The sequence below is a fragment of the Acanthochromis polyacanthus genome, chromosome 1 (genome assembly GCF_021347895.1).
Source record: "Acanthochromis polyacanthus isolate Apoly-LR-REF ecotype Palm Island chromosome 1, KAUST_Apoly_ChrSc, whole genome shotgun sequence".
NCBI classification, from domain to species: Eukaryota; Metazoa; Chordata; class Actinopteri; family Pomacentridae; genus Acanthochromis; species Acanthochromis polyacanthus.
Genome location: NC_067113.1, coordinates 59,432,727 through 59,447,540, shown reverse-complemented (window position 1 = coordinate 59,447,540; position 14,814 = coordinate 59,432,727). Strand labels below are relative to the sequence as shown.

Here is a 14,814-nt window from a genome sequence, read left to right as displayed (position 1 = left end):
CCAGGGGATAAATTCAAATGATTATCTTCCCACGTCTCTAATATTTTCTGCTTCAGCAGATCTGTTGTTGAGCAGTGCCACTAATAGGAAAAAGAACAGGCTAATTAGAGCATTGCAGGATAGCTTTAAAAACAGAGGGCATAATCTTTGTCAGAAAAAAATGGCAGACTTTAAATGAACGTTTTCTTTGTCATCAAAAAAAACTTCAGGCTGAATCATTAAGTAAAAAAAACAACAAAAAAGATCCAAACAAACTGCATCCCAGTCTTATTATCAAGCTAATGTAGAAGCAAAATCAGATCCAAAGTTAGCTAGATTATAGTTTCAGTCCTAGTAACTGTACTAATGCTAACATAGCAGGTTTAACATTATGTAAAAGTCCAAATAAAGTTCATCTTGACTTCTCAAAATCACTCGCTAACATTTTTCTGCATGTGTACATAGACAACAGTGCCTCAAGCTATATGCTAACATCAGCATGCTAACATGCTAATGTTTACCAAGTATAAGGGTTACTATGGCTAGATCTATATTGCAAATTACTAATATGTCTGCAACTACATTTACCATATTTATGTTGTAGTTTAGCATGGTAGCATGCTAATGTTTGCTATTTAAACATCCCCTTCAACTAAAAGTTGATGGTCCAAAGCTAGCTAGATTATAGTTTCATGGCAAGTTACATGAAAGTCCAAATAAAATTTATCTTGACTTTTCAAAATCAAGTTCTTCACATACAACAAACAAGTGAAAAAAAGCAAGAAAAGAAGCTAGATTTTTTCTGTGCTTGTACTTGGAAAACAGTGCCCTGAGCTAAATGTTTGCTGCATGCTAATATGCTAATGTTTGGCAGGTATAAGCTTTACCATGTCTACATCTACACTACTAATTACTAATACGTCCATGTCTACATTTAGCACATTCACACTGAAGTTCAGCATGCTAACATTCACTACTTACTAAACTCAAAGTTGCAGCTACTGTAATAAAATGCTGCCTTTATGCTAGGTTATTAACCCAGTAGGGGCAATTTATCACATGCAGAAATACTTAATGTAAATTTTGCAAGAAGTTTTAATGAACATGTGACATGTAATAGAATATTTTCATCTAGAGGAACAGATGGAATGACAAATAAGGGAAATTTACTCCCTGTCCTTTAGGCTGAAGGAGGTGTTACCTTTAAGGCCTAAATCGGGGAGTAAAAGCCTCCAATTACAGAAATCACCACAGATTTAGTACATAAATAAATTTCTGATTGTGACTCTGGTGTATTTGTATAGCTGACCTCCTCGTTCTCTATCTTCAGAGAAGCCAGGCGAGTCTGCAGCTGAGTGAGGCGAAGAGTGAGTTCAGCCTGGACCTGTGGCTGGGAGGCGATCTGGGTCACCTGACAGGAAGTGAAACAACAACAACACAATCAGGAAATGACCGTGCAGAGAAAACAAAACTTCTGTACATCTCCATGTAAATCTGCTGGTGCTTATTCCAGTTTAATCTGAAGGAAGTTACTTAAAAGTGAGGTAAAATCTAATTCTGTGTTGATTTTAGATATTAATCCTCTGAACACCAAAATGACACAACTCATCAGCATTGAAAACAAAAGGGAATTATTGGATTTTTAATTTTTCTACAGTACTTGAATGTATCATGAGTAACGTGCAGTTCCTTTGGGGAAATTAACCAAATCTAAGCTTAACAATCGTGATATTTCAGTCAAATCACTTTATTCTACATGACTCAACTGAAGCCAGGAATCAAGTACAGACACAAATTAAAATATAAATGCTAACATGCTAATGTTTAGCGGGTATGATGTTTACCATGTCTGCATCGACATTATTACAAATAAATCTAGCTGTACATATTTGCATTTTAGCTTAGCGTGTTAGCATGCTAATATCGGATAATTACTAAACTCACAGTGCAACTAAAGGTTAATGGAAATGCTTTTATGGAATTGTTTTTCAGTGTGATGATCAAGCTAACAAGACACCAAAATCAGGTCTAACAATTAGTTTAGACAAACGCTGTACGAAACAAACTAACTAAAATGCACAAATAAAATATGCAACAAACCATGAAGATAAAGATGTGAAATGATGCTAGGATCTGTCTGAACAACTGTGGCTTTAGCTAAATGCTAACATCAGTATGCTAACATGCTATTATTATTATGCTATTATTACTAATACTTGCATATGTATATATATATATATATATATATATATACATATATATATAACCAATATTTCCATTTCTATGTCAACATTGACCACGTTAGCTTGTTAATATTTACTAATTGCTAAATCTAAAGTACAGTTAAATGCTAGTGGGAATATCAGGTAATAGTAAATGGTAAAATATCAAGAATATGTATAGCCTCTGTTCCTTGCCAGTGTTGGTAACATCTGTGGACACTTGCAAAAATCTTAAGCATGTTGATTAAATTCGTTCCAATTTCTGTAAACAATCAAAGAAATTCAACTATTATTTTTGCATTATTTATGGCATTAACTGTGTCATGTTGCACAGAAGACATTTCTGAGTGCAAATGTGACAGCAGCAAAAATACGCCCCAAGAAACAGTTTGGAGTTCAGAGTCTTAATGTGATATTTTGCGAGTCAGACCAAACATAATCGACTGTCTCCATGCATTAAATCTGAACTCCCAGCTGTAATACTGACTGCGTCTCCCATGTGGGCCTGGAAGCTAAAGCGCTGTGGCGGGCAGAAGGCAGTCGGGTAAAGGCCCAGCAGACGCTGACGGTCTCGGGCGGGATCCAGGCCCTCCACGGCCCCCTCCAGGACCTCCAGGCCCGCCCTCCTGGAGGCTTCAAGGCTCAGTTCGGCTGATAGGTAGGTCCTCAGAGACCGGCTCAGACTGGAGTGGTACCCTAGGTCACAGCACTGAGGCAAACATCGAGGGAAGGTCGCATGTTAGAAATAAATCAAAGCACTTAATCTGGATGCCCATTATCCTCACACACTGCTGCTGTGGAATAGTGAACGAAGGGAGGCAATTTAATCTGCAGTTACTGCCTTTAATTCTCTGTAAGCGGGACACATTTTAGAGCTCTAAGATGTTTCTTGTGAACGTGCATCTTGGGATTAATTTGGGATTAACTTCCTTCTCAATTAGAGATGTTGTTGATTAATAATTACTCTGTAATAAATTCATCAATTAGGCAGAAATGCATCAGACAATCTATTGTACATTTGCTGTAGTACCTGGTTGCCATACCAGGTGGAGCAAGTTTAACAAGACAGAAGGCTGTATTTGGTTTCTGTAGCGACATGAAGCAGTGGTCATTCAGGTTATAGGTTCCTGTCAGAAAGCAAAGAGCACTGAGGGGGTTTAGCCAGCAAGGGCCACCCATGACAAACACTACTGTGCCGCTTAATGCCCTTGGACAGCGTTCTCACACTGTCTGTGAAACTCCTTCAATTGTTTTATGCTCTGGAATTTGCCGAGAGTACGTTGAAGAATTTGAACTTCTATGGCAGACTACAGACCAGACTGCACCAGGAAGTTGGAAAATAAACTAGCTAAAAGGCTATTCCGTTCTTTGACTGTGCTGACAGTCTGATCATTATTGTAAAAGTAAAACTAAAAAGAAACTAAAGGGTCTTACCTTCATCATTACATTAGTCAGGTTAATCTCTGCATTTAGTAGCACTGTGGGGCCTTAGCCTTAATTTGTATTACAGTCAAGTAAAGTCAGATTTTATGTCATGTTTGAAGGGTTTAAATCCCTAATTTGCAAATTGCTCAGGTAAAATGACACCATAATTACCATTGTAGGGTCTTAACCTTACTATTTAAATTTATTCGGTCAATGCCAATCTTCTTCTTAGTAGAAGAAATGTTTTAAACATGCTGTATAAATATAGGTGAGGCAACTTTAATGATTTAATCCAACAAACAGGCATATAGTTGCTAATTTGTTGTCATTTTATGCCATTTGAAGTCGAACTGTGGCTCACGCAACATTTTCTACTGGAAAAATCAAAGGAAAATTTACTTCTCGTATCATAGGCACCCCAAAAAAGTCCCATTTTCTGCTTCTACACTCAATATATACAGTAGAAAATTTAGTTTAATGTTTTAAAACTCACATCACCCACCATTTTCTGTGGCGATGAGCAGCACGTCACTGTAATATACTCACGTCTATGATGTCCGGCAGGTCGTGGATGTAGTATTTGAACACGGAGGCGTTGGTGGCTTCCAGAGTCAGCAGATACTCATTTCTGGCTTTCAGGGCCTTCAGTTTGTTCTCTGAGTATTTTGCCTTCCTCTGACGGAGACAGAAACAGAAATAAAAAAGATTAAAATACTGGTTTTGGAGAAGCCAAAACAGCAGCTCAAGAAAGGTGATATTATTCAGATTAAAACTACCCACTGTGGTTGGTTTGATCAGTAACCCAGTATTTAACATTAAAACTCTACCTTCTCCCTCATCTTCTCCATCTTGCGGGCGGCGTTGCGTCTCTGATGGCGTTCTTCTATCCGGAGGCCGAACACAGGCTCCACCCCCCGCTGGACCCCGACACGCCCTTCACTCGTCCCTCCTGACGCTCCGCCTCCCGCAGCTTGGTCTCCGCATTGATCGTCTCCGCGTGGTACATGTGATATGTCTTCATCACCTAGGCAACAGCAGCCCATAATAGCAGTAATTTGAAAATGTACACTAACATTATTTAATGATCAGAGTTCTACCTTCATACTGTGAATATTTCCAGAGTTCCAGGTCCTTGAAGTCCATGGAGGTGGGTCCAGATATATCACTTTTTAATGGACTTTTTCCATAATTTCTGAGCCTCAGAACTTCATCAGTACAGCACAAAGACACATGACATTTTAGGAGGAAAAACACATCTGAGTTCTGGTAGAAACTGACACCAGATCAGGACGGATGCAGGGATTTATTGAGTCTTTTTGCCAACTAATAAGCAGAAACTTCAAGAACTCACAGCTTCTGTTTACCAGGAATAGTCTCACTTGAGGCTATCACTGATTAATACTTGATATATATTTTTTTTAAATCCTGAACTTAAACAGAAATACAAATACAATAATGTTCAGGTTCATGGGTACTTTTTCTGCCAGAATTCTAACTATTTTCTGGTAAACAGAAGCTGTGAGTTCTTGGAGTTTCTGCTGATTAGTTGGCAAGAAGACTCAATAAATCCCTGCATTTGTCCTAATCTGGTGTCAGTTTTTTTACCAGAACTCAGATGTGTTTTTCCTCCTAAAATGCCATGTGTCTATCTGCTGGACTGATGAAAATCTGAGGCTCAGAAATGATGGAAAATGTCCATTAAAAAGTGATAAATTTGAACCCACCTCTATGGACTTCAAGGACTTGAAACTCTGGAAATATTCACAGTATGAAGGTAAAACTCTGATCATTAATAAAGTTATCGGAAATAAAGAACCAGATGGTTCTGAGGAGGTTCAGGAAGAACTTTTTCTAAACATATTTGAATTTATGAGGAAGGATCTGTACAGATGAAGGGACTCACGGTGTAAAGCTCGTTGAGAAGCTTCATGAGATCTTCCTGAAGCTGAAAGATGATCTCCTTACTCTGGAAAACACAAAAACAGTAGAAAACCTCATCAACACCAGTTAAACACAAACATTTACATAGCAATCAGCAATCTGAAATCATTCAAGGACCACACTGAACTGTGCTGTAGTAAAGGTACTGCAGTAAATGTACTGTAGTAAAGGTACTGCAGTAAATGTACTGTAGTAAAGGTACTGTAGTAAAGGTACTGTAGTAAATGCAGTACCTTTACTGCAGTAAATGTACTGTAGTAAAGGTACTGCAGTAAATGTACTGTAGTAAATGTACTGTAGTAAAGGTACTGTAGTAAATGTACTGCAGTAAATGTACTGTAATAAATGCAGTAAATGTACCGCAGTAACTGTAATAAACATGCACAGTAAATGTAGTACTTGTGCTTCATGCTTCTTCTCTCTGGTGGGTTCAGACCTCCGGGTTTGTTGATTCTAATAAAAACTAACTCAGTTTTCCATATTTTACTTCTGAGACTTCCAGCCTCACAGTTAACAAATTAAACACACATGCACACACACACGTGCACGCTCCAACTTTAGCTCGGTGCTCCATTATTCATCTCTTCCGGTCGTCTTTTATTCATGCTAACTAAAGTGCAGCAGCTCTGAGACCTGGAGACAGACGGCCCAGTGGCCATGACAACGCTGACAGCCCCGTGTCCATGGCGACGGGCTCAACTGATCGTCTCTCAGCGGGCGCCATGGGAACGGGATCCATCCATCCTGGGATTCCTCAGTGGTTTAGCATAATGTAATATTAATACTGCTTAGCTTCATTTATGAATTAATTTGTTTGTTTGTTTGTTTACCTGCCGGTCTGAAGACGATCGTTAACTAAAGCTGCTGATCAATAGTTTTATGGTAATTAAGAATCTAATCACAGTCGCTCATAATGACGAAACATTAAGAGAAACCTTTAATCTTTTACATTTGTTATTCATACATTAATAATGAGGACATTAAGCTATTTGAAGGGCATTTTATCCTGATAAATAATGAATACATCTATTGAAATTTAATAGATGTGTTGCATTTTTACATTTTTTAATATTAGTAATAATAAAAAAACATGAAAATGATCCCTTCCAATTTATTTATTTGTTCAACCCCAAACTTTACTGTTTTTAATGACTATCGCTTTCAGCACTTAGTAATTTTTTACCTTGAAAATTAATTAATTTAATGAAATTGAACATTTTGTAAACAGCATTTTTATTGGAATGATTAATATAATATCAATACGTTATATAAAGGTATGTCTTCTACAGGTTTGTTTGTTTTGTTTTAGGGTATTTTAAAGGGAAAAATTATCCAAAGAACATGAAAAGAGTCTGATATTTCCCTTCAGAGCTGGCAGAGACCAACCAGGGAGGTATTCCACGAAGCTGGCTAAAACAGGCTGGGCCTACGCCGGTAAGCGTGGCTTGAACAAGCGGCAACTTTAATCTCAGCTGCAAGTAGTTCCATGAACGAGGCTCAGCTGTTTTTCAGAGATGCTTATTCAAGCCAGGCTGATCCAAGCTGCGGCTGAGCGCGCGTCCGGGGGAGATAAAAAGCCCCGACGTGTCGATCGTCGAAATGATGATATTATGTCTAAAAACAGAGCGGAGACTTTCTCTTCTCACGGAGTTGTACGAGGACTACAGGGAGATTATCACAAGAAAAGGCAACACGGTTGCGATAAATAAAGCTCGAAACGCTGCCTGGCAAAGCATTGCCGACCGTTTAAATGCGTGTTTATTTTCGTTTTAATGAAGCACTTAGTCTGAGCGTACACACGCACACATGTCTGAAAATTTAATTTTCAGAGGGCAAGTTTTTGACACTGATTAGGGATAACCCACAACTGCAGTGGTTGATGACTTTTTTTTTCCTCACCCTGAAGTTTGTCACACTACTGTGGCCCAGAGGAGATCAATCTTGATGAAATAAAGCTTTTCAAAACCCGTTGAAGACATTTTTTTTATGTGTGTATAAACATATATATATGCATATATATATATATATATATATATATATATACATATATATATATATACATATATATATATATGAATGAGAGAAAGAGGCTACAACATAGCCTGTTTTTGTGTAATGTGATGGTGGTTTTCACTTTTTACTCTGGTAGGCCTAATTCATGTTCTTGATTTGACAAATGTATATCCACCATAGATGAATAAAGCAGCAGGTAACACCTAAAACCAAAATAGGAATACTTTGGAAAAAAGGGGCAGCTTCATGTGGAGATGTTTCATCAAACACTCAAACTTTGAATAAAAAAGCAGAAAAAAACATGTAGGCCTATAGAAGAGATGTCATTTTTATTAGAGATGATAGTGCTACTGTGCCCTACATTTAAATAAGGGAGAAGACACAAATGAGCTTGTACACAAAATAGTTATCTCATCATTTGGCATCACCTTTGGATTATCATCATGATCAGATTGGACCGCTGGTAAAAGGAAGGTATTCTTTATGGAAAACTGTGGCTGTTGTGTCCTGCTTATTTTAAGACAATCTGTGCCTATTCCTGTTACGTGTTGACTGCACTTTGAGGGTGAAAGAAGAAAGAAAATCAGATATTTCCAAGTATTTACTGCTGGTGGATTCGAACCCATGGCGCAATGAAAAGTAAAACCACATTTAATCTACTTAACTACGCTTTAACCACTGAGCCACAGTTGCACACTGTGACAAAATGCGTAGTGTAATATGATATAGTTTGATTCACGGTTATTCCGGCGTTATTTAAAAAAGGTCTCAATGTATGTCACCGAACAAGAACATCATTGATTACAGATCAAGATGAATTTAATGTGTAACATGCGGTTCACAGGCGTCTTTCTGAAGCTCGTCAGAACCTTCTCTGACATGGAGCTAAAGTAAGCTTGACTGTTAGCCTGCCATGGACCAGGCTTGTTGCTCTGGCTGAGTTACCATGGTTACCAAGCCAGGCTAGCCCTAAGCTTTGTTGGCGGAACTAAACTCTCACTAAAGTTAGCGAAGCTGACCGAAATAAGCCAGGCTTAGACCTAAGCCAGCTTCGTGGAATACCCCCCAGAGCTAAAAGAGACTAAACACGGAACTTACTTACAATAATAATAATGACTTCTATTATTATTATTATTGACAACAACAACAAAATAATAATATAATAATCATTATTATTGTACATGTCTAGTCAGATTTAACCTAAGTTCAGTATTTATTCTCTATTATTATTGTTGTTGTTATTATAATAATAATAATTATTATTATTACTAATAACAATAATAGTGATAGTAATAGTAATAACTGCTTTTTAATCGCATTTTAAGAGAATAGTTAATGGATAAATTAATGATGTATATGTCTTTTAAGGAGATAGTAGAACCAGAATACAGCTCAAAACAAGGAACGTAACACTGAACGTAAATAACACGCGACTTGAATCAAAACTGTTCACAGTAATGATAAGACTAATGATGAAATTTGTGCATTTAATGGCATTTTATTTAAGAGAAAAATTAATGGACAAATTAAGAATTAATTTAAATCATGTCTTCCCATGCATTTTCTGGCATTGTTTAAGGGGTTTTAAAGGAGAAAGAGCTTTTAAATTTAACAAAAACCATTAAAAACAACCAGACTAGTCCCTCAGGAGGTTAAAAACAGAAATCTTATCTAAATTAATTGATAAATTCGACATTGCTGCTTCCTTTAATCTAATATTCTAATACAGACTCATATTTTCGCTTATTATTACTACATGCTTTGCACCTGGAAACCTGGATTAACAGTAAATGTCACAAAGTCATAAACACTGTATTAATTCCTATTTTTAACTTTATTATGGCCTCACTTTAATGCAGAATAACCTGCCTCGAAAATGTATTTTTGCCAAACTCTTCTGCAGAGACAAGCCTCATTCTGTCTTGTTTCAAGCTGCCGATGTAAAATAATAATTATGACTGCACTGATTTGCACTTGTTTTAGGAAAATAAGGTTTGTAGGACACATTTAAATACCTTAATGTGACTGGAGACTCTAATTTATAGGATGTATTAGATGAAAATAGGAACACTACACTATAAACTGCATCCAAAATATTAAATACTGAAGTAGTTTCAGCGCATGGTTGCAGATGATGGAGTTAAATCAACTTCGAGACTCTACTACAAAATAAAAGTCTATATTAATCTCAGTATATGATGATGATGATGATGATGATGATGATGATGATGATGATGATGATGATGATGATGATGATGACTCACCCTTTTCAGCAGTCGGGCTGAGTCCTCGCTAATGTGGGTGAGTCGGGTGATGACGTTGTTCAGGTAGAGGTCACTGAGGGTGGCGTGGTCTTTACTCTCCCTCCTCACCTGGAAACACAAAACATTTTATGTCTTTTCTACTATTAAAAACAAAGGATATAAATAAAAGTCAGAAACACATCAGCTGACCTGGTTTAACAGCAAATACCAACAGTTGACTGGAGAGAGAAGATTCTGGTCTTTTCTGGAAGAAAACAAACAAAAAATACGGTAAATAAATCAAAAACACGACAGTTACTCGCAGATAAATCCAGTATATGACCAATTACACTTATGCGAAGCAGATAAAATAGATTGAGATTTAAATCTAACTACTTAACATCCACCTTTAACCCTTTGTTTTCCACATAAATAGTATTAAGGCTGTTAAAATCATTATATTCCTCAATGAGTTATTTTAAAAATGTAGCCAAATCTGCATCAGCTAAAGCTAACAGCTAGCCTCAGCATGAGGTATTCACAGCAGTTTACCTCTATTTTCAAGTTTTTATGAGGGATTTTTCTTCCAAAATTATACATTTTGTGCTGTAACACACATTTATGCTAAAACTCTTCAAAGTAAGAAGCTGATTTAATAACATTTAACCACAACTGTTGAAATTTTACTATACTAACAGAGGCTAGTTGTGCTAGTTAGCTTTTGTCAGCTCAACTTTTTAAGGTTTAACTTGTTTTATTGATGGGGCACAACAAATTAATGTTGCTGAAGTACTAAATTTGAGTCTTCAGTTTCAGGAAACAGGTCAAAATGGATAATTTGCTATAGTAAGGCTTGTAGCTAGCATTAGCTAGCTCGAGGGCAGTCACTGCAGCTTACTTCTATTTTTTAAGTTCCTGTTAAATTTCAATGCTGTTTTTTTTCTACAATAAGACATTTTACGGTATGCAAAGTACTGATAATAAGATACGTAGACAATTCACGGTGCTTAATCACAACAAATCCAACAAAAGTCAATGTTTATTATGCCAGCCAAGGCCAGCTAGATGTCAGCATGACTACTTTGCTGTCATTACATTTGAGATTTAGCTGTGTGCTGTGATGTCTTATTGGGCAGCATAAAAAATTCAACGTATTTGGGCATCGAAACTGAAGTAAACAGGGGGCTAAATTAGCTCAAACTAACAGCTAACAGCTAACACAAAGTTAATCACTGCATTTCAACTCAGTTTTGCAATTCCTGTGATATTTGAGCACTATTTTTACCCTACAGAATTTCATAGTTATAGTATAATTAAGTATTTATAGTGAAATTGAACTAGATTTTGGTTAAATATGTAGCACATACATTTGGCTTTGCAGGGCAGCAATTTTAACCTTATTCCAGTATTCCTACAAATATTGATCACAACACCATAGTGCACAGTGACAACAGCTTGTTATTGCTGTAGTAAGTACATTACAGTGTCATATCACATTTATATCTAAATGTCTAATTCTTTTCTATGTGTTTTTTTTTGGTTTTATGTGTTTATTTTCTACTGATTTTTAGGATTTTTCTTGTACACTTAACCTTTAACCCAGCCCTTCTCCTAAAATTTCGAGATTTACCTTATGGAGAGTTGCTTTTGGTTTTCAAAAGGACCTCACATCCCTACAATGTGACAGTATACAAATATTTATGCCTCCATTACATGAAATATTCAATCTCATTCCCACATGCAGGCCTACTTGTATTGCTGATGGTCTTTCGTGCTGCGTGTTTTGGCCATAAATCTCTCCGCCAGCTTCTCCAGGTTCCTGGAATATTCGGTTTCAATCTCGGCCTTCTTCCTGAAGAAGTCTTGCAGGTCCTGAAGCAGCTGAACTCGCATCTCCGTCTGCTGCTCCAGACATCGCTGCTGCTCCACCAGCTGGGTCCGAACATCTGCAAACACAAAAATACAGCGTCAAAACCCCAAAAACTGGTGTTGAATGGTGTCTCTCAACAGATAACTAGGGGGAAAAAAAGGAAATATTCAAGTGCAAGAAGCTGTTGACAGAGTTTTGCTGATATTTTTTTGATGTTGCTACTTAATTTTCTGTCTTTGTGGAATCAATTACCCATTCAATCATAGGTTTATGGGTGAAAAATAAAGACACAGAAGGTCCAACAGCACATTCCTCCTCAGTAGAAGATTAACTTGGACATGATTTTATGACTTTCAAACCAACCTAACTTTACTCATGTCACTATATTTAAGTAAATTCATTCATTTACGTGGACAGTCAGCTGGCACAACTTCAACAACCAATCAAAATGTACTTTACTACCTACCAAAAACAAACAAATATCAATAAAGACAGGAGAACCATTAGTAGTGATCCCTGAAGACAAAGCACCGATCTATAAAAATAAGACGTATCGGTCATTTTGTCTTCTGTAAACACAATATAGAACAAAATGGAGCTATGTGCCAATATAAAAGGTAGAAAGTATGTTTTCAAATCGGAGAAATGTCCTATGAACTGTAGAATATATGTTCAGGGAAAAGGTAACTGCATGAAACCACATTTTTCAACACAACAGTCACATGCTAACGGTACTGAATTTGGTAAACATCAATGTTGGAAAATGAAAAGTCTGCGGCAGTAATCACAGATGTGGTAAACAATCCTGTAGTTTAATTTTGTATTTCAGAAAATGCTAACCAGCTTTAAGACGGATGAACGCTGCAGGACGGCACTGAAAGATTTCCTTGATGAGATGTTGAACTTTAATGACAGTCACCATCTTGGTCTGGCTCCCAACTCCCAGTTGCGGCTTAATGGAAAAAAAACCTACCAAAATCTGTTTTTACAGATAGTAATTTGCCACTATTTAAATGAAAAAATGATGGTATCTAAGTTTTTAAAATGTTATTGTACAGATTTTTCCTCTTTTGCTATAAGTAAATTACGGATAATGTAAGATGGCGCCCACCAAAGTTCAACGTCTTGGCTTGATCCTCCCACAACTGTCGCTAATTTAGTCAAAATTTTCATTTAGTTAAGGTTCATTGTACATTCAGTCCCTCCAGGATTTCGCGGGCGTTTTTCGTGATTGTTGCCGCCGAAAATGCCTGAATTCGCGGCAGCTTTTCTAAAAAATTGCGATAAAAGTTTTAAGCTTATTTGTTGAGATAAAAATGTGGGAGACAGTGACAATTGCTAAAAAGCTGCATTTTTTTCCAGCTTGTAGAACATGTTTTAACACTGTATTTGACAATATTTATCCCGAAATTAATTATTTAACGTTTCAACCCATTTCCACAAAAGCTGGCACACAGTGGGACATGAGCAGCAGGCAGATACTGGTTTAATATGACGTGACCTAACTATGCAGGGGGCGATGGGAATTGATGGGACTCAGAAACACCCCCACAATTTAATCAGTTGTTCTTTGTGTCATTTCTGATATGATACATCCACAGTGGTAGATTTGTTGTAGGATCACAATCATGTGATCGCTGAGGTAGCGTTCACTAGTTGCCATGGTTACCGTGCCGCTATCAGATGCCGTGCCGCTATGACTCCTTAACAAATCCATGGATCCAAACTTTAAGCCGTATCACTACCGAAGTCCAATCACTTGGTCCTTGTGTCATTTATGACCGACCCTGAAAACTTCATTCAAATCCCCGAGTCTGTTTTTGAGTGATGTTGGTAACAGAGGAAGGATTCACACACGCTGATCGTCACATAACTGTGTTCTTTAGTGGAATAATTTAATCTAATTTACCTCATTCTTTCAGTGCTCCAACGGATCTGGATGCAACAGTTTCCATCATGGTGATTTGTCTGGTCTGTTGTCCGCTCATTTCAGCTTTTCTAATATGTTTCGTGTTTTAAAAAAAGTGTGTATCAATTTATGATTTTTTTTCTTTTTTTGTATTCCACCACAATACTGCAGGGTTGTAAAACAGTTTACCTCTGCTTTGGTGAAGAACATCAGTGAATTAATTGTTTATCACGGTCTTCAGCAGTAATTTTTGTTGGTAAAAGAGATATTAGTATCGCACATGTCTGCATCTTCAAACCATAAACAGGAAGTGAATTCGGAGACGTACGCGCATTACGTTTGCGCTGGGAGCTGCTATGATTGGTGGAACTCACGGGAGGAGGGCCAAAATTGCGGGAAAGTTGTGGTGATTGGACAAAATTGCAAGGCCGCGCAAAATTCGCGGAGATTGGTTGATTTCGCGTGAATTCGCGCGATCGCAACATCGTGAATTCCTGGAGGGACTGTACATTGTAGCTGCCGGGTTTTTGTGCACATAATAAACTTTTTGAGTCTTGAATAATAAATACTAAAATTACACACTAAATATTGTATTTACATGTTGACTGGAGGAGAAAAAACAGGCCAAAATTGCATTTTTACAAACAGTGAATAGTTCTTGTAAAATTTTGTATTTAAATCAGAAAAAAAACATATTTACAGATATTTGCAGTTATTTTCACTGTATTCCACCGATTTTTAAAAACATATTAGCACACTTGCTGCTAGATTTTTACAGTTTTTAGAAGGATTGTGCTTTTACAGTGTAAAGAACTTGAATTCAGATGGTGCAACTAATTAAAACTGAATAACTGGAGGCGGATTCTGTGTATTTATACAGAATTGTCGTGTTAAATGTGATGGTAGATGGTGATATTGATTTTAGGTGTGACCGCCCAGCCCTGGTTTTGCACGTTTTGCTCGATAAATCTCAATAAATGCATACATTTCTGATTAAAATGTTAAATTTCTCTGTTCTTCTGCCTCCACGTCTTCACTCTGGTGTAATTACTGATGAACGCTGTCCATTTTTCCTCTCAGGAGTCACCTTGGACGACATCCTGTGACCGCATTAAACCACCCACACCTCCACACACACACACATACACACACACACACACACCTGCAGTCGGCATGGCGATGCTCGGCTGCACGCTTCGCTGCTCGCCGCTG

The 14,814-nt window shown here is 37.3% G+C and overlaps 1 protein-coding gene across 1 annotated transcript in view; it reads right to left on the bottom strand.

Annotated features, from left to right (window-relative positions):
• The window catches only part of LOC110959045 (SLIT-ROBO Rho GTPase-activating protein 1-like), a 53,614-nt gene that overhangs the window by 24,441 nt on the left and 14,359 nt on the right, over window positions 1-14,814 (bottom strand). The window contains 9 exon segments of the mRNA XM_051954440.1: window positions 1,289-1,390; window positions 2,689-2,910; window positions 4,173-4,301; window positions 4,454-4,546; window positions 4,549-4,650; window positions 5,530-5,592; window positions 9,845-9,952; window positions 10,034-10,088; window positions 11,574-11,769. Of these exon segments, the coding sequence (XP_051810400.1) occupies window positions 1,289-1,390; window positions 2,689-2,910; window positions 4,173-4,301; window positions 4,454-4,546; window positions 4,549-4,650; window positions 5,530-5,592; window positions 9,845-9,952; window positions 10,034-10,088; window positions 11,574-11,769 (1,070 nt within the window).